Here is a 26,799-nt window from a genome sequence, read left to right as displayed (position 1 = left end):
TTAGATAGATTTTACATTCAATTATCTGTAGCCCTGCCACGTTTGTTTTCTGACAGCAATCACTCGCTCCACATTATGATTGAGAGCTGAGTGACCTCTGAGTGACAGCATTTATTTTTCTTTTATACCATTGCATGGGATTTCTTTGTTTTTAATTGAGGAAATAAGGGAGGGAAAGGGAGAAGGCAAAAGAAGGGGGAAATAAAAAGAAATATGAACACCGACACAGAAGATAGGTTAGATGCGGTATGTGTTGGGCATGCATGCTTTTTTCTCTCCCCATTGCATTACATCATCATTATTGTTAGTTATATAATATCATCATTGTCATGTTCATTAATATTGATAGCACTGTTGCAGTCAATCATCACAGAACATTACATCCATCATCACAGCTATATTATTATTATAATGGCTGTGAATGCTAAATACTAAATAATTTAATACTTGAAATACTACCAATATTATTCTGATTGTCCCTGCTGTTTATACAGATTGCTATACACACTGTGTTTACCTTATGTTGTGTTTTGCACTCCAAATATTATTAATAACAGTAATAAATGCCAGCGTTGTATTCGCCTGATGAAGCACTTTTATTAATATAGGTCAACTATGCCTTAAAAAATAAAAAAGGTATTGTATGCATGCTTGTTTTCTTCACACAATGATTAAAAACCAACAGACTGATGAAAATGCATGTTATTTTCTCTATATGTAACGTAAAGCAGGACAAAGGGAGAAAATGCTGTGCTGCACAACACTAAGCGGGACGGGTGCACACAAATGACCTCCCCTGCTGCCCTTCCACCTCAATCCCGGCCTTAGTTTCTGTCTCTCCACAAGCACCTGCTCAATTCTCCGCTCGCCGCTTCCCAAAGGAGGCACTGCCGATGCCCTGGGAGAGGGTGTTAATGAGCGGCAAGTTTGGGAGACTGAATCAATTAGCACCCCCTCCGAGGGCTCATTATCACCCATGCACAGCCCAACAGAGTCAGCGCAGGTCAGGAGAGATAGAGGTTCCCCAAACATGCTCCTGCAGTCCTAGACCAGACACTCCTGCTGAGACTGACCTGACACGTTACGGCCAATAGACAGGGCTGAAATCAGGACTGCTATTATGAACAAGGCTGTGTGTATACTGCATGTGTAGATGCAGGTGTGTTTTATTAGTGCTGGGCAAAGATTGATCACATCCGATATAAAAGTTTGTTTTGACATACTGTGTGCATTATACAGCTGAAGTCAGAATTATTAAACCCCCTTTGAATTTTTTCTTCTTTTTTAAATGTTTCCCAAATGATGTTTAACAGAGCAAAGACATTTTTACAGTATGTCTCATAATATTTTTCTTCTGGAGAAAGTCTTATTTGCTTTATTTCGGCTAGAATAAAAGCAGTTTTAATTTTTTAAACACAATTTTAAGGACAATATCATTAGCCCCTTTAAGCTTTTTTTGTAAGCTTTTTTTTTGATAGTCTACAAAACAAACCATCACTATTCAATAACTTGCCTAATTACCCTAACCTGCCTAGCTACCCTTATTACCCTAGTTAAGCCTTTAAATGACACTTTAAGCTGTATAGCAAATAAATAAATAAATAATAAAATAATAAAATAAATAAATAATAAATCAGTTTTTAGAGATGAGTTATTAAAACTATTCTGTTTACAAATGAGCTGTAAAAATCTGCTCTCTGTAAAGCAGAAATTAGAGAAAAAAATAAACAGGGAAGGTAATAATTTAGGGGGGCTAATAATTCTGTCTTTAACTGTATATACCGATACATTTATTATGTATATGTGATAAAAACAAATCAATTTTGTTATGTAGACATTTAAGTAAATATATTTTGTATCATATGAATACATATTTTATATCAAAACATGTAACACAAAAATATATTAGAAAGAATAACGTTCTCAAAAAAAATGCATACATGTGTGTATTTAAAGACACATGATAAATATACACAGTAGACACACACACACACACACACACACACACACACACACATATATATTGTAAAAACAACTTTTTTTGGTGCGATTAAAAACTGAATTTGCTGCAGTAGGTGAACTGCGTGAATCTTTTCTTCATTTAATAAATGATTTGCACTTCAGAAGACAATCCTGACACGCAGTGAAAGCGCAGTGGCGTTTGAAGGCGTGAGACGCGGAGCACAGACGCTCTTGATTCTGGAGGTCATTAATAATATAATAACACTAATACTGAAACGGTTAAGGCATTTTATAATGTCCAAAAACAACATTTCAGATGGTTTACAATGTGCTCAGCCTGCTGGTTTATCCATTCACACACACATTTTTATCATCACATGATCTCTTATTACAAAATCACATGGCCTTTTTTAATGTGCATACTGGATTTGTTTCGGAAAAAGTGTTTCTATCATAGTTTATGCGCATCTTTTCTTATAGAATTAAAAGTTTGACCTACTCACTTATGTGCATACGTTTTTATGCATATTTTCAAAATTTATGCACATCTTGACATTTTCATCAATCGTTGTTATGCGCATATCTAAAATGCGCATAAAAGAGATGGATGGAAACGTAGCTAATGGTTTCAAGTTCAGCTTTCTTCAAATAATCTACTTTTGTGTTAAACGTAATTTAAAAACAACAACAACAAAGGTTTTGAACCACTTGTGGATAAGTAAATAGTGAATACATTTTCCTTTTTAGGTGAACTACTCCTTTAATTCAATTAGAAAATAGTCATTAATTGTTAGTTCTGGATTACTAACAGTGCATTAACTAATAGTGAAAACCAGCAAACATGTGGCGACACTTCATATTAAAACACCACTAAAGGTATAGTTTAGCCAAGAATGAAAACATACTCACTGTTTATTCATCCTCCATAGCAATAAACTGCAGAACAGAAAATAAATTACTCTGAAAAAAGCTGAAAACTTGTAACCATCTACACTAGGAAAAACAAATCTATATGGATAATATGGAGGACACCGGTTTCCAGTTTTTTCCAAAACATCTTTGTGTTTAACAGAGAAAACTCAAACAGGTTTGGAACAAGTGAAGGATGACAGAATATCTTAATTAGATATTAAGACACTCGGTAACAGTGTGAATTGCTACTTAAAGTGGTACTAAGCTTGGAATTAATTTTATTAAAGCGTTAGTAAATGTTGAACTATGATTAATACATGCTGTTCGAGTAGTATTGTATGTTCATGTTAGTAAATACAAGTGACTTATATTAACTAATGGAACCTCGCTCTAAAGTGTGACCTTTATATGTGGGCATTTAGATCTGTAAAGACATTATGTTGAAAAGTTCTGATTCATTTAAACGAATCAAAACAAATTATCTGTACCAGCGAATCAATTGATGTCTCTTCAATGATTGGGCTTGATTTGCATTAGTGGAAATGTTAGTATGCTATTTTAAAATGAAAAAAGTTTGTTGTCAATAAGATTGAATTTTTTTGAAGAAATGAATGCTTTTATTCAGGGAGGAAGAATTTACACTTATCAAAACTGACATTAAAGGATGATGCAAATAAATGCTGTCCTTTTGAACTTTCTATTAATCAAAAAATCCTGGAAAATGCTAAATAAGTCACAAACAGTCAAGCCGTTTCATTACAATTACAGTCACACTTTAAAATAAGGTTACATTAGTTGTAGTTAATTTATTAACTCACTTGAACTAATAATGAACAATAATAGTACAGCACTTTACTAATGCATTATTAAAACCCAATGTTGTGCTTGTTAACAGTAATGCAGCTAGAGAGCAAAAACTAACAATGAGTGACTCCATTTACATTAACTAATGTTAACAAAGATGAATAAAAATAACAAATAAACAGTAATAAATGCATTGGTCATTATTTGTATACATATTCTGGCATTAACTAATGAAAGCTTATTGTAAAATGGAACAAAAATAACAACAACAATAAATGTTTTAGAGCTCAAAACATCTTACAATGACTTCTGAAGAAACATGAAATCCTTAAAACTGTGGAGATATTAGGGGTGTGATGGATCACCGTGGATCAGTGATTCTTATGGATCACAACCCATGTGTCAGAACACAAATGGCCTGCAGATACATTTTTTTCACCTGTAGATTAATCCTAAATTCGTAATGATAGCAGAGAGATCGCCTCTAGCGTCATTCAGATCACATGTATAAAAGCATTAAAGGGTCACGAAACACCAAAACACATGTGTTTGAGCTGTTGACAGTCGTATATGTGTCCCACACTGCTAAAAACACTATTAGGACACCTATATTTCACTAAAAAGTGTAAATTGGTTGTTTTTGCGTTATTTCAAGCAAATTCGTACTTCCGGTTTGAAACGAATTTTTGAAGCTGCGTCACGGTCATGAGATAATAGCGTGTATTCCAGCGTGCAGACTGGACGTCTGTGCCAGAGTGTGTCTTATTACGTCTTACAGTGTGATGCATTAATGCATGAGTAAAGCTTGGTTCAAACCAATCAGCGCGCTCTATTGTGCAACTTCATTAATATTCATTACTGTCACAGTGTTTAGACACAGAGACGCCACGTTGTGTTGGCGAAACAAGCGTGGAGTGTTGCTTTTATAGTTTGCTGCAGTTCAGTTTTGTTTTCATTTTCTCTCTGTGAGAGCTCAGCTGGAGTCACGTGTGGATTAACAGTGTACGCGACGCTACACAACAATAACTTACGTGTCTAAGGAGGATTATTGTTTACCTGAGAGCTGTTCTCATCTGCAAACGCTGAGATCCGGATTCGCTTGTAGTCTCCTCTTAATAAAGACGCGGCTCTAGTTGCTGGTGATTGTTCTGTCTCTACAGATTTGGTAAGTGAGCGACCAGCGCTATTTGTTTATTCAGTTTGTTCATATCGAACTAAGTTTACTATTGCACTGAGTGTAAACATGTTAGCACCACAATCAAACTTTAACCTCGTGTAGGATTTTCACCGCATTTAGTGACCGGAATAACACACGCGGCTTTCTGACGCTACCTGCCGTGTGCATCTAAGTTTCCGGGAAATGCTGAGTTTTTTTTTCTCTCATTCGCCGTGCGGTATCAAACATTGCATGAAAAATACACGCTAAGAGCAGTTCCTCGAATCAAATATCACGTTTGTCGTGAGGGGCATGAATGAATTCCCTGAATGAAAGAGCCAAACTGCAGTTACAGTCCACCATTTAATCATTTGGCAAATAATTCGACTAAAGATGTCCATGTAAACAGTCACTTTCTCCCGTGTTTGTGTGCGTGTGTGTGTGTTTTGACTCTGAAACTCAGCGCGCCCAAATAGACACTCCCACACCATGCCTCTTTTCTTCCTCCGACACTCCCCCCTAAACAAAGCTGGACACGCCCACTTTTCTGACTTTTTCCCAAAGTAGAGGTGTGAAAACACCCTGCTGAAACGAGGGGCTTTCATGGCCCTTTAAAGGGTCACGAAACACCAAAACACATGTGTTGAGCTGTTGACAGTGGTATATGTGTCCCACACTGCTATAAACACTATTTGGACACCTATATTTTACTAAAAAGTGTAAATTGGTTGTTTTTGCGTTATTTCAAGCAAATTCGTACTTCCTGTTTGAAACGAATTTTTGAAGCTGCGTCACGATCATGACATAATAGCGTGTATTCCAGCGTGCAGACTGGACGTCTGTGCCAGTGTGAGTCTTATTACGTCATACAGTTTGATGCATTAATGCACGAGTAAGGCTTGGTTCAAACCAATCAGCGCGCTCTATTGTGCAACTTCATTAATATTCATTACTATCACCGTGTTTTCAGGACAGATACGCCACGTTGTGTTGGCAAAACAAGCGTGAAGTGTTGCTTTTATAGTTTGCTGCAGTTAAGTTTCGTTTTCATTTTCTCTCTGTGAGAGCTCAGACTCACGTGTGGATTACAGTGTACGCGACGCGCGACAACAATAACTTACGTGTCTAAGGAGGATTATTGTTTACCTGAGAGCTGTTCTCATCTGCAAACGCTGATATCTGGATTTGCTTGTAGTCTCCTCTTAATAAAGACGCGGCTCTAGTTGCTGGTGATTGTCCTGTCTCTACAGATTTGGTAAGTGAGTGACCAGTGCTCTTTGTTTATTCAGTTTGTTCATATCTAACAAACTATTGCACAGAGTGTAAACACGTTAGCACCACAACCAAACTTTAACCTCGTGTAGGGTTTTTACCGCATTTAGTGACCGGAATAACACACGCGGCTTTCTGACACTACCTGTCGTGTGCATCTAAGTTTCTGGGAAATGCGGAGGTTTTTTTTCTCTCATTCGCCGTGCGGTATAAAACATTGCATGAAAAATACACGCTTAGAGCAGTTCCTCGAATCAAATATCTCGTGTGTCGCGAGGGGCATGAATGAATTCCCTGAATGAAAGAGCCAAACTGCAGTTAAAGTCCACCATTTAATCATTTGGCAAATAATTCGACTACAGATGTCCTTGTAGGTTAAACACCATCACATTCTCCTGTATGTGTGTGTGTGTGTGTATTTTGACTCTGAAATTCGCGCGTGCCCAAATAGACACTCCCACACCATTCCACTTTTCTTCCTCCGACACTCCCCCCTAAACAGAGCTGGACACGCCCACTTTTCTGACTTTTTCCAAAGTAGAGGTGTGAAAACACCCTGCTGAAACGAGGGGCTTTCATGGCCCTTTAAGGCTTTCCTGTAAAATATAATGAGGACGGAAGAATTTGTGGTGGGTTATTGGTTTACTTAGGTTATTAAAGGTGTTTTCTGTAGCTACTTGTTAAGCCTGCATTAATGCATTCAGTGTAAGCTGCACGATTAATCATCAAAAGATCGAGATCTCAACTAGGCATGGGATGATAACCGTTTTCAAGGTATGCCGTGGTTTGGAAAAGTCAAGGTTTTCAAATTGCCAAAATTTTCTGTAATACCGTACAGTGTAAGATTTTTTATGTACTTTTTTTGTTTGTTTTTTAGGACAAAAGTATCTCCAGCAGAAAAAATATCCAAAGATTCATGTCTGATTCATTTTCATTACATATCCTGACATGTTTACTGCTCCAAAATATTTGAAATCTTTCAAAAAATAAAATATATTGTTTTCAAAGGGGGAAAAATAGTTGTTTTTGTTTCTTTTTAACTCATTTCAGAGCAGTAATCGCAAAACCGTGATACCTTAAAACTGTGATATTTTTATCCAACTTATCATACCATCAGAATCATATACCGACCCATGCCTAATCTCAGCACCCACGCAACATCAATTATAAATGATAGTGATTTGCATGTTCCTTAATCCTACAACAGGAATGCCCAAACTCCGTCGTGGAGAGCCGATGTCCTGCAAAGATTAGTTCCAACCCTGAGAACACCTGGGCTAGCTAATCAAGCTCTTTGGTTTCTAGAAAAGTCCTTGCAGGAGTGTTGAGGCAAGTTGGAGCTAAAATCTGCAGGACACCGGCCCTCCAGGATCAAGTTTGGTATTAATTGCATTTGAAATCAACAGTTATCAAACTAACAAGCAAAAAAATATATATGCATGCGTGAGGAAAATATGTCCCAACGAAATCCCGTTATCTCAAGAAAGCGTTATTATATGCATACGTCATGTTAATAGCAATACCGGTCTTTTCATGAGTAGCGATATTAGTTTACTCCGTGTAAGTCTGTTTGCGATGGTGTATGTAGTGTTAAATTTGACATATAGCTGAAAATTGCATGGCGGACAGCATCTGGCGATTGTATGAAGGATTAAAAAGAAGCTCTCGTGCTAGATGTGGCAAACAGTTACCTGAAAACTTCATCCCACAGACTTTTCATAGCGGACTTGAAGCCAACGGAAGTCTTTTATCCACTTTTGGAAAAGTGTGGATGGTGGATTAACATTCAGCACATGATCACTAGTAAGATGTGTCATTATTTGTAACTTTAGATGCCATGGTGTCTAAAACAAAATCTGTCAGTGTTATCTTCACTCTCATCTTCAGCGCTTTACAATTTTTCGCAGTAGTAGCTCTCTCTGTCATCCCAAGCCAGAAGGCATTGACTGAGTGATTGACAGCTGATATTTCAGTGCTAGAGCAGTGGTGGGCCAATAAGAAGAGCGCGAAGGCGGGGCAAGCATTACGGAGTTGGCTTTGTTTACTGCAGCAAGTTGACATGACAACTGTTTTAAACCATTCCTGAGCGCTGCGTTTCGTGTTTCAGGTGCAGACAAAAAGCTTAGAGATGCATTCTGCGTGAATGTCTCCCGAATCCGCGCATGTGATGAACATTTTGCAGTAAAAACTGGTCGCACACAACAATTTTATGCACTCGCACTCATGCTCCCAAATATATTTTAAGCTCACATAGATAAAATTTTGGGCGCATATGCCACCAAAATGGTCGCAATTTCGAGCCCTGTCCCTGTCCTAAGAGATTCTGTCATTAGTCTTTTGAGTGAGTTATGAAGTTACAAACAGTCAAATAACACAGCAGTACTGGGAGAACAGTTTACAGTTTAGATAAAACCACTGATGTTTATGGTAAAGATTAACATCACCATCATGCGCATTTAACTTGACATTTAAAATGAAAGTTGTAGGCAGCAATTACATTATTTAACCAATAGGTGGCCGCCAAAGATATGCCACTGAATAATTCTTCAGAAATGACCATCAGGCAAAGAAACATGAAGTTTTATGAGAAGAACTGAATCATTTATTGAAGAGGAGGCTAACAATAAGTATGGGTTGTACAAATGATAATGTATGATTTATACATTTAGCGTTATCAGCAACAATAGAAGTAACAGTGAATTTCACACAGTAGTGAACATTTTAGTTTATTTTTATTTGTAATAAAATAACAGATTATCAGTTCTTTTTGCTAAAACGAAGTGTCCTGCAGTGCTGTTTCTGTAACAAATGGAAAGCAAATTACATTTTTGACTGATCGGAAAAATAGTCCGATCCATGACCAGGGTTCAACATTAGGGATTTTTTCTACTGGTCCGATCGGGCAAGTGGTTCAGATTTTTATTTGCCCTGCCAAAATTTTCACTGACTCCACCAAAAAAAAGAGGAAGTTAATAGCTATGTTTTAGCCGCATATTTTACATAATGTGTCAAAAATAAATATGATGTATTTGATGATAATAAATATGTGTCTGCGAATTTAGAATTTCAATACTTAAAAAATTGTTAATAAAAGTGTTATGCAAACAAAAAGAGCAGTATAGAAAATGTGGAGGTATTTTATTGCGGTTCGAAATTACTTAACAAAAGGTGGGTGACTTGTCAAACTGACTTGTTTTTTTCTTCACTCCCATCAGGTGAAGTTTTTTTTCCCTCTCCGCTGTCGCCACTGCCTCGCATGGTTCAGGATTGGTAGAGCTACGCATCGATGAATTTGCTCTTCAGTGTTTGAACTCTCAGTAATGATTAAATCACACTGAACTGAACTAAACTGAACTGAACTGAACTTAAACACTAAAACCTGAACCACACTGTTCCAGTTACTGAACCACACTGTTCCAGTTACTATGACCATTTATGTGAAGCTGCTTTGACACAATCTACATTGTAAAAGCGCTATACAAATAAAGCTGAATTGAATTGAATTGACAGCAAACTTTGCAAAACATCACTTAATTTTTTTTGTTACGATGTTCACACGTAAATGTCTGCTTCCAAGACGTTAGAAACAGACATTTTCTTTTAGCCTTATAATTTGATGTTGCTGCCATGTTGCTGTTTGATTGTTCGCTGTACTGGTTGATACCAGGTTACTGAAAAAAATAGCATGCTTAAAACATCAAATCAGAGAAGAGGAACCAGAAAGCAATATGGTGTTTACAACATCACAGAGAAGGTAGTGTTTAAAGACTTAAAAGCACAAAATTAAAATGCACGCAATTGACAAATAGTCGCAGACAAATTAAATGTTAGTGACAAGTCAGCACTGTCCCAATCGGGCCAGTAATGATCCTTTTTACTGTCCCAATCGTCTCTCACTCTGGCCCTGGGCAACCGGGCAGTCCTTATTGTTGAGCCCGAATGACTAAAAAAAATTACGTGATCTTGATCTGAACCATGAGATCTGTGATCCATTACACCACTAGGAGATATGAGGCTGTGAAAACTCAGCTTTACATCACAGCAGTAAACTATATTGTGAAATATATTGCAAATGCACAAACGTTGAGCTAAAGAGACTTTTAAAAACATAAGACACATGTGCATTGAACAGCACTGCACTTGGGTAAACACTGCTGTTAATTAGCATGGATTTGTAATATTTGTGTATTTAAAACCAAATAAGTTAGCTTTACTTCATTAAAAACCCACCTTCAACAGTTTCCTGGTGCATATATACTGCTTCATGAGATCAATATAGGCTAAAAACACCATTTTAGCGCCCTGCCCTATTAAACGAGCTCACACATTACCGTAAAAAGCAAAAGCTGCTATCTGGAGTGCTTCTAAACCGCACAGTCGAGTGGCTGAAACCTCAAACCTGCGATGAGCCCTTTTAAGACATAAACAAACTTCTCATTTATTAATGACTACATGTTCTACTCACACAGCGCATTCATATTTTATCGCCTGGCCTACATTATAACGACACATTAACTGGCCTTTTAGCATCTCCAAAGTGGTGAGCAGCTCAAAACCACCGACTAATGGGTGCAATTTAAAACACACATTCGACCGCAACATCCGCGACCCCTCGGTGCCCGTCTCTTTCTTCATTCAGACACACATTCATCTCTTTCTCTGTCAGTCTCAGTCAGGCATGGGTTCCGTCCCACGGTTCGACGTCTATGTGACTCAAACAATCTCCAGTCTCTTCGCTGTCAAACAATCCCGGCAGCTCCTCAAACACTTCCAGTCATGCTGTCAAAATCTCACCTCTCTGCCAGCGGGCCGGCGACCGGCTCCAGGAGAATGTAGCAGAGCTGCGCTATCTCTCTCCGCCGGCACAGGACAAAGTTCCTTCTATTTATTAACAAACGCCTTTATTGTACCGTCAGCTTACGCACACTGGATCATTACAGCTGCCAATATGGGCTACTGATACTGGAAGTGCTGGAAATCTTTAGGGGTTTCATGATACGATCCCAATTCTGGGAGTCACGATTAGATTCCACAATGATTTGTGACTTGTATGTTGATTTGATTTTCCACATTTTCCCTTCAGTTTAGTCCCATTATTCATCAGGGGTCGCCACAGCAGAATGAACCACCAACTTTTCCAGGATATGTTTTATACAGCAGATGCCCTTCCAGCTGCAACCCAGTATTGGGAAACACCCACACTCATACACTACGGAAAATTTAGTTCATCAATTCCCCTAAAGCACATGTGTTTGGACTGTGGGGGAAACGGGAGCACCCGGAGGAAACCCAAGCCAACACAGGGAGAACATGCAAACTCCACACAGAAACGCCAACTGACCCAGCCGGGACTTGAACTAGTGACCTTCTTGCTGGGAGGTGACAATGCTAACCACTGAGCCACCATTCTGTCCCATATTCTGCCTTGTCAAACTTTAAATAAACCAAATGGGTCAGAACACATAATTTGTGGAGTCATTAGAAAGATTATAATATAATACAGTGAAATTGTATCCACAGTAATCCAAAAAGCACTGTTTATTTCATTTGTGTTCATCTATGCTTATAATTCGCTCATAATTTATGCAGATGCACTCGAAATCACCCTAATTAAGTTACAATTATGAATTTCATCTGGAGAGATTGTATTAATCTCTCAACATACAGTGCACAGTACAGCGCCATAGGAAATGAATACTAAATGAAGACCATTTCTCAGAGAATAGACAATACAGGCTGTTAAATCAAAAGTTTCATTAAACAGTTATATTCATTAAAGAGTGGGGTCACCTAACATCTTTAGAAATAGAAGCATAATGCATTTAAATTTATTTAAAAAACACACTACATAATTTCAAATAAATGTGATACCTTTTTAAGGTTCTGCTGATTCCTCTTTATTTATCTTCGTTTCCCTAATACAGTGGTTCTCAAACTTTTTTCATCAAGTACCACCTCAGAAAAGAATCGTCTCTCCTAATATAATGAGCAGTATTGAAATACAGTAGCGTAGTAGGCCCAATGAAGCAGCTACAGCACTGCACAGTTAAAAAAACAGGCAGATTAATTCCTACATTAAAAATATTTATTATTGTCAGCCACTTTTAACTTTATCAATAGTTGAACATTAACACTGTACTATGCCTAAATGTAAAAACAAACAAACAACAATAAACATCATCGTTTAAATCAAAATATGCTTTCAAAAGATAAAATGAAAGGTGACTGTTCTTAAAAAGTAAAAAACTCCTGGACTTAAAAGTACTTACATATAGTAGCCAATTTATTAAAACTTCGAAATGTTGCCTGGACCACAAAAATATAGACTGTATGTCTTCATATTCCCATAAAAATGATTTTTGATCAACTTTGAAATATACATAGCATGTACATATGACATATTTGATTCCTCCGCGCATCACAGTTTGAGAACCACTGTCCTAATATATTCATTGAGATGTACACATTTTTGCACAATTCTTTTGTTAGATCAGTTTCAGTTCTGATTTTTATTACTGACTAATCTAATGTAGGGCTGCTGCACGATACTGGAAAAATCTGACATTGTGATCTTTTATTTTTCTGCTATAAATATTGCGACATGAACATGGTTTCAGAAGACTGTTTGAATAGCTCTATTTTAAAGTTTACTGGGGAGTCTAACTGTATTTGTGTACAGAAATTAAATAATCACAATCCAAAAAAAAAAGCTTTTTTTTATTTGTTGTCTTGTTTTTAGTCCAAATAAAAAACAAATAGTAGATTTCACCGGCAGAAGAAATAAGTGCAAATTAAGAGATTTTGCTGGTATTAAGAAAATGATCTGCAAGTGAGGTACATGAAATTATCTTGTTTTTGCTATGAAATGTAGATATTTGTCTAGAAACAAGATAAAAATTCAAAGTAAGAAATGTTTCATAAGTATATTCTTGGACATCGCAAATATGGAACTGTCTGTGGCAAGGATGCATGGCGCCTCTAAAAAAACTATTAGTTCACAGATATGTGCAATAACTAAGATATAAGATATGCTATTGTGATTTTTTTCTTTGCATTTTATTTAACCTGTGTAAAAGTCCAATGTGCCTTTGTTAAAAGTGTTCTCATAAGAAGTTAAATGCAGAGGTTAATTTATTTATTTACGTATTTATTTATTTATTCTACCTCTTTTTAACTACTATTATTATTATTCTTACTCTTTTTGTTTTGTTTTTTTGCTCTGATTTATTTCCTTTTTTGAAAATTATTTATTGTTTTCGGCAGGGGTGGGTGGCATGTATGTATGCAAGATTATTTTCATCTGTTCAATAAAAACTTGATCACAAAAAAAGAAACGTTGCATAAGTCATATAAAGTCCATATAAATACAGTGATTAAATACAATTCTGTAGCTCCTGGTCAACTATAATTCAGACTGGACATTGCATATTTTTGCAATATTGATGCTGAAACAATTGTGCAGGCCTAATCTAATATATATGCACAAACATTTTACTGTATAGAAAGCACTCATTTAAAAGAGAGATCTGTAAATGTAGAATCGGTGTAGTCATTTAAGCACTGTAGTTTACTGCAGAAAAACTAAATATCGCTATGTCAGTTTTTTCTATCATCTAAAAAAACTGCTTCCGCAAAACAACAAACAAGCAAGTTTGACATTAAACAGCTCGGCGTGTTAGTCAGAAGGTGCAGCAGGGAGTGGCGCGAGGTTTATAGCGGCCGTAATAATGCTAATGATGGCGACACTGATGTCAACGGCTAATGCTTTCACTGGATCTGTGGTAATGCCGCCCTGCTGTGGACTACAGTAATCCCTCAGAGCAAACAGAGCCACTAAAGCAGACTAATCACAATGAGGAGCGGATGTATGGCTTACCACTTTGTCGGACGGAAAAGCCAACCCCTGTTATCATTTCAGCATCGTACCGAGCATTACCACATCATCATCCGGGGAGGCTAAATAGCCCACCGGCACACGCATCATCTGAGCCCGCGGAGAGAGAGGGAGACGTTTATATTAGCCTTGGCGTGGGAAGGAAGATGATTAACCGTAAATGAATCTCACCGTGAGTTTACGCTGCCTGTGTTCTGCTGCAGAACACTTTAAACGCTTGCCTGATGCTTTCGCTGAATCCTGTACTGTTTACATGACAGGCAAATCACTAAGACAGAGCACTAGAAGGGTCAAAACATGCAAGGCATTCAGCTTTAGGTTAGTCTTCTTTTATATTAGATTATCTCCAATAGAATTGATGCACAAAATTATAGAAAACAGACAAATCATACAGTCGGATGGTCATGAGATTGGACCATGATTTTCAGAAGATGTCCTGTAATATCTTAGTATAGCAATAGTTCGCAATTTACTTTTTAAAAAACCCTATTTATATCTAGAAACTAGTGTTGTCAGTTGGCCTGTCACAATAATCAATATATGAACTGATCGCACAACACATGGACATGAGCTCAATCATTTTTAGTGACGCAATATATATCGCCCACACATACAAAACAATTCTAGCTGAAGGTGAACGTCTATCTCTATTGGAGGTGTCAGTGTCAGTATAGTTCAAAACACTGTAGTATTTACTATAAATGACTATAGTATATTTTCATGTGGGTGTCTAACAACTAAAAATAGATCTTGCAGCAGATATCACAGCCTTTGTTACTCTTTTGTCTTCGCACTTTTGTGTTACTGTTTATTATCATTTATTTAGGATGTGCATTTTCACATTGCGACTCCACTGCCTCATTATCAACTGTTAAAATGACAATATTTCAATGAAATATTCTTCAGAATGAAATATGATGTGTTCTTTGGAAGAGTGTACTTGCATTGTGATGATATTATATTGTCATTCTGGTGTTATATAATGATGAGTGGCATAAAATGGTCCTAAAATGACAACAATATTGTTTATCATATTATATTTTGGAGCAATACATCACACAACAAAAAAATAGATATCATGACAGGCCTAGTTGTCAGAAGTATCGAGTTTAGTACCAATATGTAGTGTCAATACTTTTGACAACACTACTAGAAACATTTGATGACATAATAAAAGACCATATTTAGAGATCACACTAAATTAACTGTCATTTCAAACTATTCACACTTTGCCAACTATCCTGTAAACAAGAAAGCTTTACCCATTTAACAGCAAGATTTCACTAAAAACTGAATAAAATTGAATCAATACAGTAAAGGCTCCTGCACACTGGGACGCTTTTCGTTTGCGTTTATCGTCAGCGTTTTACAAGACGTTTTTCCGTAATCAAACCCAAGCGATTTTCACTGGCGTCAAGCAGAAGAGCATGCAAAATCACTCTGACGTTAGATGGCGCTACACAACTTTAAGCTTCTGACACCCGCTTATAACACAAAATAAGAGGAGAGGAAGTTCACGAGTATTGTGATAATATTTCTTACTATATAACATTTCCTTAGAAAAATGCTATTTTTAGTTTCTATATTTTAAAATCATTTAATGAATTAAAATAAGCAGGTAAAATATATATTTCAGATCTAATTAAATCTAATTTAGGGTGCTTTCACACCTGTGAATGGATTCAGTTGTTCTGAAACAGAGATTACAAATGTTACATTGTTGCTCTTTGCTCTTGGAGCGGTTCGCTTTCACACTGCAAAGTTTCTAATCGGACCAAAAGAGCTAAAACAAGTCACGTGCGAGTAAACTCTCCTCACATTGGTCAGAGTGTCAGGGTTTATTTTGCAGCGTCCCGCTCAGCTGTCAGGAGAGGTGGTGGTTTGGTGGTGATTGACAGGGTGTGCGACGTGTCTGAGGAGAGATGCAGTGGGGAGGGGTAAGAAGGGTGCACGATGATGCCTATTTGAGGACCGGGAGGGAGACGCGAGATTACCGGGAGATCATCACTCGTTTGCGGGCATCCGGAGACTCGCGAAACTTCCTGCCCTACTCATAATTCTCTCTTCATATAGCCGTAAGCCTATTACATATCCATAAAACACTGTGATATAACCGCGCTCGGATCGGATCGCTTTCTCACTGCAATTGAACCGCTCCAGGGTTCGATTCAATCGAGCCGAGACCACCTCACTCAAGCGATCTCGGAGCGATTACTTTGGCGCGGAACAGAGTGCGATTAGCCTGTTCACATATGCCAATCGAACCGCGCTAACTGGGCAAACGAGACACGTTCCGAAACAAAAGTGTAGGTGTGAAAGCAACCTTAGACTAAAAAAACTTTTATTATTAACTTTTGTTTATTTCCAGCTTGTGGTTCACCTTCTAGCCAATTGCAGAACAGCAACTTCTAGGAAGGTGGGGCTAAAGATAGTAAGGCCCCATCTGATTGGTCAAATTTAAACAACCAAAGCATAACAGTAATCAATCAGGCATGTCTGCAATATATATATATATTATTTCATGATGATAATGATAATTTAGTGATATACTGTGCAGCCCTAAAATACTAAAATTAGAATTAACATTTTGCCAAACATATTAATAACAATAAAGCATTATTTCATCCATATTTGTATTCAGTTTGTTTACATTGTTAAAATATCTGATCAATATCATATGTACACAGATGCTATCTGAAATACAAATTAGACTATTTTATATACATTTGATACAATTACATCCATTTAATTTGAAGACACCAAAATGGGACATCTTTGACCCATAATCGGGCCAACTGAAAAGGCCAGCGTTACCAATTAAGCACTTAAACGCACTAAAGATAATCTTGGATCAAGGTTTTAGACTTGTCACGCCAACAAAAAATTCCTAAAGGCTTAAACTCTATCTACAAGCTGGAAAACTAGTCACGATGGTGACACAAAGGTAATCCATTCAACCCTCCATTCATCAACAACTAAAAAGTGCAACAAAAATATTACTCAATTTATGTTTTAGAGTGGTGCTTTCACCAGATACTTGCATTGAAAATTAGCTTTGACTTGTATCTATCTTTAAAGTAGACTCACACCTTGTGTTATTGATTATAATGACATTATTAGTTGGGTTGTGCAATTAATCAATGATTCAATGATTATAAATATACAGTATTCAAGATAAAATGATCATTGTGAAGCTGAAATGGTTCTTGCAATCAATTACATGCAGTGTAACTTTAGATAGTTTAATCACATTCAATCATTTTAAGGAATGTCTTGTTTGTTTGTCACTAATTTGAGTTACCCTAGGACTCTTCTGTGGTATTAAGAATTGTAAAGTTTCACTGGTCTCTATTCCACTGAACACAGATGAAAAAAAAAAATAATAATAATAATAATAAATTATATATATATATATATATATATATATATATATATATATATATATATATATATATATATATATATATATATTAAAAATAGCCAGGTTAGATGTCAAGACAACAATATTTTCAGAAACAAATATTAATTATATATACCACTATTTAAGTCAATCACTTATATAAAGCTTTTTGGTCATAAGGTCCACTCCACTCCATAATCATGCTACGTTATTGTGATTACAACATGAAACAAAAACAATTGTGATTTTGAATTTTACTGAGCAGCTCTGTGTTTTAGGAAGTCAAAACCATTTGAATATGATAATTCTATAGGGTAATATGACCACTTTGAATAAAGAAACTCTAAAGCATAAAAAACAAGCTGAATATATCATAAGCATAATATTAAAGGCTATTTCTGGAGACTCAAGAATCAAAAAAGCTAGGTGTCTCCAGGTTTTATGAGTGTAAATGACTTTAAGACCATTTTTTTTTACTTAAGAGAAATAAAATTGAAGGGAAAACAAATAATCATTATAGGGCTGCACAATATATGGTTTCAGAATCAATATCGTAATGTATTCATTCACAATAGTCACAAACCACAATTTGTAATGCTGAGTTTGTATTACATTTTACCATTTGCTTGTGTTTCTGATGATTTTAAAGCCATTTAATGTTATTAATGATAAATGAAAATAAAATAATATAAATAAAAGCATTAATAATGATTAATTTTATGAAGTTATTTGTATTTTTATCCTTTATAATGTACCTGAATACGAACACTGTTCATTTCAATTGTATCTTTTTCGTGATTGTATTAATCTACGCTTGAAGATTAGATTTATTATATCTTTGGCATGATTCACTCACATACAGGATCATCATAATCAATCTAACATTATTAACTCTTCCTAAACTGAAATATTAAATTTTACTCAATTGCAATATATATCACAGAATAACAAAATATCGCAATGTTAGATTTTTCCAATATCATGCAGCCCTACATCGATATATTAAGAGCTATGTTTGATGTCTAGGGAGCACATGAGAAGTGGTATTTATAGCAACATATCAAAGTAAAAACTGATCTGACGTAATTTAATAAATTTTACGTGAAATATATTAAGGCTTGAACACCTGAATGTGTAAATCGCTTTTACCTTCTCATCATCAGACTCTTGAATTTAAGATCTGCTGCTCTGATTTAAGACCTTTTAGAGACATCCTGTTTATAGTATTAAAATGACAGCATTCTCTGAGCTTCTCCCCCTAAATAATGGCTTAAAAACCTATATTTCCAAGAACTGGAAGTATTGCTACATACTGACTTTAGACAAGTCTAATCTGTTTACCTGACAACAAAACCTGCAGCTTCTCTGTGAGATCACTAATCACCTTTGAGTGTTATATAAACTTTAAAACATTCCACATATTCCAGTTTCACGAACAGGCAAGCTATATCGAGACACGCTTTCGTGTAAACTCTACAATAAAACCTTTGTGTTGAACCACAGGCTATATACATCGCAAACTGACAGTAGAGTCGCCATGGTGATTCCGCGAGATGAGCCAACTATGAAATCTGAAATATGATTTCCTTTTGCATTGGCCTCGCTTTCTTACCAAAAGAAGGTGTAGAGAACATTCACAGTGTTACAGTCTCCCGATGGGGCAGTAAATGGCCAAATAACTGCATAAACAGTGAAGGCATGGACGGTTTATCACTTTTACGGTTGCCATAAAAAATACAATATACACAAGGGACTCCTCACGTGATTTATCCGAGAGATCAGGTACTATCAAACCCAACAAAGGACATAATTAACTTTTTTTTTTTGGTGTCTTTTTATGTTGAATATGGACTTCGAGCTGTATTTGTTTTCTGATTGGCAAGTATTGAACACCTAGATAATGTGAAATGGCTTCTGTAAATGAACTGATTCAATTAATGACATTTTACACAACGATTATTCTGGTATTCAGCTGAGTTTTAGGTCTTTTCTTTGATGAACTGATTGATAAAATTACTTATTTATTGGTTAATTAAGTAGTGCTGCGCAATATATGATGATATAGAGTTGAAGTCAGAATTATTAGCCCCCCTGAATTATTATCACCCGTTTATTTTTTTCCCCAATTTCTGTTTAATGGAGGGAAGATTGTTTCAGCACATTTCTAAGCATCAAAGTTTTAAAAACTTATTTCTAATAACTGATTTATTTTACCTTTGCCACGATGACATTAAATAATATTTTACTTGATATTTTTCAAGACACTTCTGTACAGCTTAAAGTATATTTTAAAGGCTTAACTAGGTTAATTAGGCAGGTTAGGGTAATTAGGCAAATTATTGTATAACGATGGTTTGTTCTGTAAATTATCGAAAAAAGAAATAGCTTAAAGGGGCTAATAATTTTGTCCCAAAAATGGTTTTAAAAAAATTTATAACTGCTCTTATTCTAGCCGAAATAAAACAAATAAGACTTTCTCCAGAAGAAAAAATATTATCAGACATACTGTGAAAATTTCCTTGCTCTGTTAAACATCATTTGGGAAATATTTAAAAAAGAAAAAAAATCAAAAGGGGGCTAATTATTCTGACTTCAACTGTATATCGTATGGACAAATTATATTATGGTAATTAGGGCTGAACGATGTTGAAAAAACTCTGACATTACGATATTTTGTTTGTGACATTTAGTTACAGCTCTATTTGGAAAGATTTCATTAATTTAGATCATCTGGGATGATCAAGTCTTTTTCTATGCAGTGCATCTGCATAAATGATAATAAATTACAAGCAAAACGAAAAAAAAAAAACAGTGGTTTATGGTTTTCCGAGGAGTCTAACAGTATTTAAGAACATAAATTAAACAATCAAATGTAAAAAAAACATGGTCATAATTGTATCAAATTTAATAATATCTTAATCTTTTATTCTTTAATACATAATCTATTCCCGGGATGTGACTATTGCAGATAAGGCATGGGCCGGTATAAGATTCTGACAGTATGATAACCTTGGATAAAAATATCACACATACATCTTATCACAAATCTTACACATACATACCTTAGGAACGGTATTACAGAAAATGTTGGCGGTTTTAAAGGTGTAGTAGGTGATTATCTTCAGAAGCATTTGTTGTTGTGCTGGTTGAAAGTCTCTTCACAGTCTAATAGTACTGATTACAGTAAATGATCTAAATGTATTTATATGTATTTTTATATTTTGGGTAAAAATAATCAATCCAATTAAATAGAGTCAGACCGACATCTCTCATAGTTCCGATAAGTAGCCCAAACTGTCTGTCAGCAAATGCAGATTTGAACAACTGCACAGCTGTTTGTTCGCAGCTCCGCCGACCGCCGCGCGTTCACGAGAGAGAGCACGCGCGCACGATTGGTAAAAACCTGCTGAATCAAAACCTTTTAAAAATCTGAATCTATTGGAGTTACCTTTGCACGCTGGAGATAGGATGACAATATGTCAGAAGGATTTCTCTTATACAGGTAAAGTTATAAAACTGTTTTAGCTTCACGCAAAGCTGATGTAACGTTAGATGTTGTTGTTACAAATGGGTTATATCTTCACAGAAGTGTTGTTCAGCTACTAAAATCTTTCGATGAAAGATTGAAAAGACTATTTTCAGCTTCATAAGGGCCTTTTACAGCATCGATGATGTAGATTTTAATTAGTTTAACAACAAAACACAAGTAAATACCGATATTCCGTCTAGCCTCTCCCTATATTGTTTACCATGCAACTCTAAATATTTGCTCTGAAATAGCATGTCAGTTTGGCTTGCACGTCGCCGGACAAGCACTAGTTGCTTTTAGCACATGAGAGAGGGTTCTTTTGCTGTGCACGTGTTTCAGGAGGCGTGGCTCCAGATGACAGGGAAGGGCCTGTGATTCAGAGATTTATGCTAAGCTGTTAGCATTGTGGAAGATCTATGCAGGAATCCTAAAGGTAATTTCAATACCTTTTTAAGACTTTTTTTAAAGTATATTTGAAGACCCCATCACCACAACAAGTTCTAATCAGTATCAAACCTTTAACTTAATAAACTGCTGTTGATACACAGTTGTCGTTAAATAAATCAATGGAGCACAACCGTGCAACAGAACTCAGACAAGAACACAGCTTGCAAGAGTAAATTACGTAGTTGTGTTCAGTGACAGGCTTCAGCCACTGTTCAAACTTGTCTTTCTCCAACCAGAAGTACACAAACTTACATTTTCCCATTTGCCCGTGTGTTTCACTCTATGGTTTTACTACATGTGGAAAGCATCACATCACCTTCATGCGTTTGTCACAATTTACATGACATCACCTGGACGGAGGAGCTTGGCCGGGGCGGCCCGACCCAAACAAATCGCGAAAAAATTTGACTCCCAAAAATTTGGAGTCAAACACTTTGGACAAAGCTTAAACAAAATTTAAAACCTCGTAAAAACACAATTAAGACTTTTTAATACCTTTTAAGAGCCTTAATTTTCTCGTAATTGATTAATCAAGTTTTGATACTTTTTAAGATCACGTGGACACCATGTTTTAACCTGGAATCTTCCATGAAGTTCTACATAAGGTGAGAAATATGATCACATATGAATAAGTAGTAGAGTTCTAGACGTAAACTTTAAAATGTAAAAAAGAAATAGTGTTTTTTTTTATATATATATATTAATTGGTTGAATTTACAGGAACAGTACTATCTAGTGATATATATTTTTATCAGGACATGAGGTGACTTGCATTGCGATATGAGATTTGTGTCTCATCGCCAGGCCCACGTGGAAACTGCGCGTGCAGAAATCCGCAGATTTCCAGCTCATCATTGAGTCTCTTTATTTACTTGTGTAAATGTACGTACATTTATATTAATTCAGTTTTTATTTTCAGTAAAATATTTGACTAATATGAAAATTATTAAATTAAATTATAAATTAATAAAATTTATAATATAGTTTGTAAGTAATATTTTCTGTCTTTTAGTAGAGATATTATATAAAAGACTTGCTTTGTTTACCAACTAAGTGAATCTAATTGGATTTGCATTGTAAACATTTAATAAAAGTTAAAAAGGTATGTATTAATATATAACATTTTTAGTTACGATACTCCCAAATGTTTGCAGACATTTTTTTTTACAAAATTCTGTGCAAAAATAGCAAAGTCCGCAGATTTTGTGTGGCCCTGCTCATCACCCAGCTCTAATTTTAATCTGGTTATCTACAAAATTGGTAATACGCTTTCTTGATCAATGTTATCCTTAAACTGATGTGTGATTTGAATGCAATAGAAACCAATATATTGAATGTATCCATGTGCAAATAAACACTGTGCAAAGAAACAGGTAAATGCATAAACCAAAAATGAGATATAAAGAGCATACTACACACATTCACCATGTCATACTACAGTACAATAGACACAATGTCTTCTTAGACGTTTCCAAGGTCTCACCATTCAAAACAGCCATACAAAACACCAACAAAAGGAATTTGTATGCCTTAATGAGTATGCAACACCAAATGTGAAGCCAATATCAGAATTTCGACCCGTTTACAGTGAATATCACTGCAAATCTACAGGTGATAAGAGCCATTGATTCACATGGGGGAATTTTCCCAGCAGGCCTCACTCAGTAACTGCTGAATAACCTCAAAAACATTAAACACAGCACTAATTGTGTCACATTGGCTTTCTAAGTTAACGAACAACCAATAATCAGGATTTTGCAGATGCTTAGAATAAAGTGCTGTAGAGGTGCTATGGGATAGTACTAGGCAGTAGTTTAAAGAGATCGTTCACTCAAAAATGAAAATGTACTCACTGTTAATGCACTCTCATTATGAGATTCTTCTGTTGAATACAAAATAAGCTGCTTTAAAGAGAGCTGAAAACCTGAAACCATTATCCAAATACTGTGGAGGTCAGTGGTTAAAGGTTTCCAACATTCTCCAAAATATCTTCCTTAGTGTTCAGCAAAAAAAAAAAAAGAAAAGGGTGTGTAAATCATGTCAGAATTTTCATTTTTTGGTGAACTAGCTCTTTATTACTGAACAAGACATGTAACATTCACTGTTATAATAACCCAATATGGTGTTTACCTCCAAACATAATGGCACTTTTATGAAGAGAAAGAAAGCAAACAGTGTGAGAATGAGAAGCCATTGCTTAAGATGGTACAGAATTTCAAGCGAAAAGATAAAATTGCACAGTTCACATCAGATAAGGCAAACATTCAGATGAATTAGTAGCCGATTGTGTTGACATGTCAACAAAACATGTCGGAAATCATCAACGGGGTCGTTTTTGCTCACCTGGGTTCGGGGAGGATGATTTTCTTGCTCGCGCGGGCCGCTGGAGTCGATTTGCTCTTCTCCATCGCCATCAGGTAACTGACGTCGGCGAGAACTGCTTCGAGGTCCGCCATCTTCGCCCTCTGGGTCGAACCGAGTCGCTAACGGTACCGGAGGCGGCCGTGCGGGAGCGCGAGGGCCGGTGATGGTGCGCGCGCGGGCGGACTCAGCACGAGACAAGCGCGGGAGCCGATCTGATGATGAAGAAGATGATGATGTTGATGCGCGAGAGAGGCGCGAACATCTATTCCAGCCTCGGGGTTTTAATAGTCGTGTTTTTCCCCTTCTGAAGTCTCTCAGAAATCAACCATAATGAGACAAAAATCCACAGAATAAATGTACGGCGTGCTTGTGTATGAAGCAGATCCAGTGGAGTTGCAGAAATGGCTTCTGTTTTCACTGAGGAGGAAGAAGAACATACGTGCGTGGCATCACCTCCAAAATAATAACACTTCTTCTAGATGGTGATGATATCGATTAAGCGATGGAAGCCTGCAGAAGCCCCCCATCCAGCACCCACCCCCTTTGGGTGAGTTCACCGAGAACGACCCACCTGCCACCGGTAGAAACACCGTCAAAAAATGACGTTAAATCGAGCTATACTGATGGCGGGTGAATAACGAACTGACCACTAAATCAAGATAGCCAAAACGACCGTTAAAACCGACAACTGACGCTATGTCAACGAGCGGGGTATCCTTGTGGTTTAAAAATAAAGCAAAAAACGGACGGTTGACGTTAGTATGCGCTAACGTTCAATCACATTTAGCACACTTATAATAAGGGTTTCATACACATATAGCATCCTCCTCTTCTTAAAGATGGTGGAAATCTGCGTGGAGAAACATAAATAACGGCTGTCGATGCGACGCGGTTTGCATCCAAATCCGCGAAAATTGAAGATCTGAGCGTCAAACCCTGCAGATCTCACAAACAAATCCCCATTTTAGATGCTCGAGATCCGCCTGTCACTCCTGTTTGCTGATCTCCTTGATCTCACAAGCCAATTAAACGGGAGAAATTAAACTGCGCTGTTTTATTTTTAAAGTGACAAGTCTGTTGCATTGTGCCGTGCGAAGCACAGCAGTTCCTCTCGGTAACAAAAATGGATTTGCTTGCTCGACACTTTATTTATATAATACGAGGTGTGCTGTGAGATACTGCTCTACTGTAACCTTACAGATGAGAGGGGGGGCGCTAGAAAAGGAAATAAGCAAATGTGAACGACAGCAATCCGAGTTTCCTTTTTCTAAAAACAAAAAAATAATAATAATCGAGTGGTGTCACAAAACGTGGTCCGATGAAACCCTCGAGACAAGTAAACACTGAAAAAACGCTCTACTGTGGTGTTTCAGTACACAAAAAACACGCGTTAAAGCTGGAATCTGTGCGCTAGATCTTGCGGAACTTCATATGCATGGCTGTGCGTCTCGAACTCCGCTTATATGGACGAGTTTCGACAGAAAAAAAACAACAACACGACGTGGCTTTTAACCCAAACACGCTTCGCTCTACTCTTCAAAACGCGCTTTCCTCCCAAAGAGATTTAGGTTTAGATTTTTCGACGCTTTTACCGAAAGAAACCACTCTTTTCTTTTCCATCCGTGTTTGGGTCGCAGATCCAAGTCTTCATCTCTTCCGACATCACTCAACAAAAACACAATATCCGTCCGCATAAAAGCCTCCAGTCCGGCTCCACGCAGAGCCTCCGGGGAAGAGTGCTTCTTGAGGTTTCCCTGTGGTTAATCCAGATGGGAATATGCTAGTATTTTCTTGTTTTAGTGCTTGTGTGTGAGCTGAGCCCCACGGCGCGTCGTGAAGTGAAATTCAGGCTCTTCTGAGAGCTGCACTTCCTCCCAGAGTCCCAGCGGCCAGTGCGGCGCAAAACCCGGCGCTGGAGCTCTGAAAAACACGGAGCGGGAAGAGTCATGACGCGGAGCTGGATTCTAGTGAGACCGGACAGGGAATGATCAGAAAAAACGGGTTTTGCTAGAGGAAAAGAAGCGATAAGAGACGAGTACATTTATTTTTTTATTTTTTATTTTTTTTAATTTATGTTTTAATGCCATATCAGCAGCAATGGCTATATAATTATGGCAAAACATATACTAATAAATATACAATATATAATCATAAAATCAAATTAGTTTCTTAACAAACATACATTGCAAAAAAAACAACAAAAAGTATACAAGTAGCAACAACACTGAAAAGAGTCATTTACAATCTTTTAGTTTGATTAAAGATAAATATAAAAGTTTATATATATATATATATATATATATATATATATATATATATATTGTTTATATATATATATATATATATATATATATATATATATATATATATATATATATATATATATATATTGTTTATATATATTGTTTATATATATATTGTTTATATATATATATATATATATATATATATATATATATATATATATATATATATATATATATATATATATATATATATATATATATATATAAACAATAAACCATCCATAAAAATCTTTTTGATAAAATAGGAGGTATAAAATTTTTTGCTTAATGGTAATGTTAATGTTTTGAAATCAACGGGGTCCTAAAATAATATCTTTAATAATATATTTAAGTCCCCCTAAATTATTAGTCGCCTGTTTATTTTTTTCCCAATTTCTGTTTAACAGAGAGAAGATTTCTTCAACACATTTCTAAACATATTAGTTTAATAACTCATCTCTAAAACTGATTTATTTTCTCTTTGCCATGATAATATAAATAATATTAGACTAGATATTATCTAGACACTTCTTCAAGACACTTCTATACAGCTTAAAGTGATGTTTAAAGGCTTAACTAAGTTATTTAGGTTAACTAGGCAGGTTAGGGTAATTAGGCAAGTTATTGTATAACGATGGTTTGTTCTTTAGACTTTCAGAGCTTAAAAGGGCTAATAATTTTGTCCCTAATTTTTTTTAATTAAAAACTGCTTTTATTCTAGCTAAAATAAAACAAATAAGACTTACTCCAGAAGAAAACATATTATCAGACATA

The 26,799-nt window shown here is 36.1% G+C and overlaps 1 protein-coding gene across 4 annotated transcripts in view; it reads right to left on the bottom strand.

The window, feature by feature from the left end:
- grk3 (G protein-coupled receptor kinase 3) overlaps nt 1–25,597 on the bottom strand; it is a 146,958-nt gene extending 121,361 nt beyond the window's left edge. For 3 of the 4 annotated variants that reach the window (XR_012385966.1, XR_012385967.1, XM_009305689.5), the window contains exon 1: nt 23,720–25,597. Coding sequence is in view for 2 of the 4 variants with exons in the window: in XM_009305689.5 (XP_009303964.1) it covers nt 23,720–23,832 (113 nt within the window). In the remaining 2 variants the exon portion in view is untranslated. The remainder of the gene's footprint in view (nt 1–23,719) is intronic. The other variant, NM_001134725.1, reaches the window with a different exon arrangement.
- Nucleotides 25,598–26,799: the final 1,202 nt, after the last annotated feature.

The sequence above is a fragment of the Danio rerio genome, chromosome 10 (assembly GCF_049306965.1).
Source record: "Danio rerio strain Tuebingen ecotype United States chromosome 10, GRCz12tu, whole genome shotgun sequence".
NCBI lineage: Eukaryota > Metazoa > Chordata > Actinopteri > Cypriniformes > Danionidae > Danio > Danio rerio.
The sequence above is the reverse complement of the archived record's forward strand: the minus strand, read 5'-3'. Positions and strand labels throughout refer to the sequence as shown.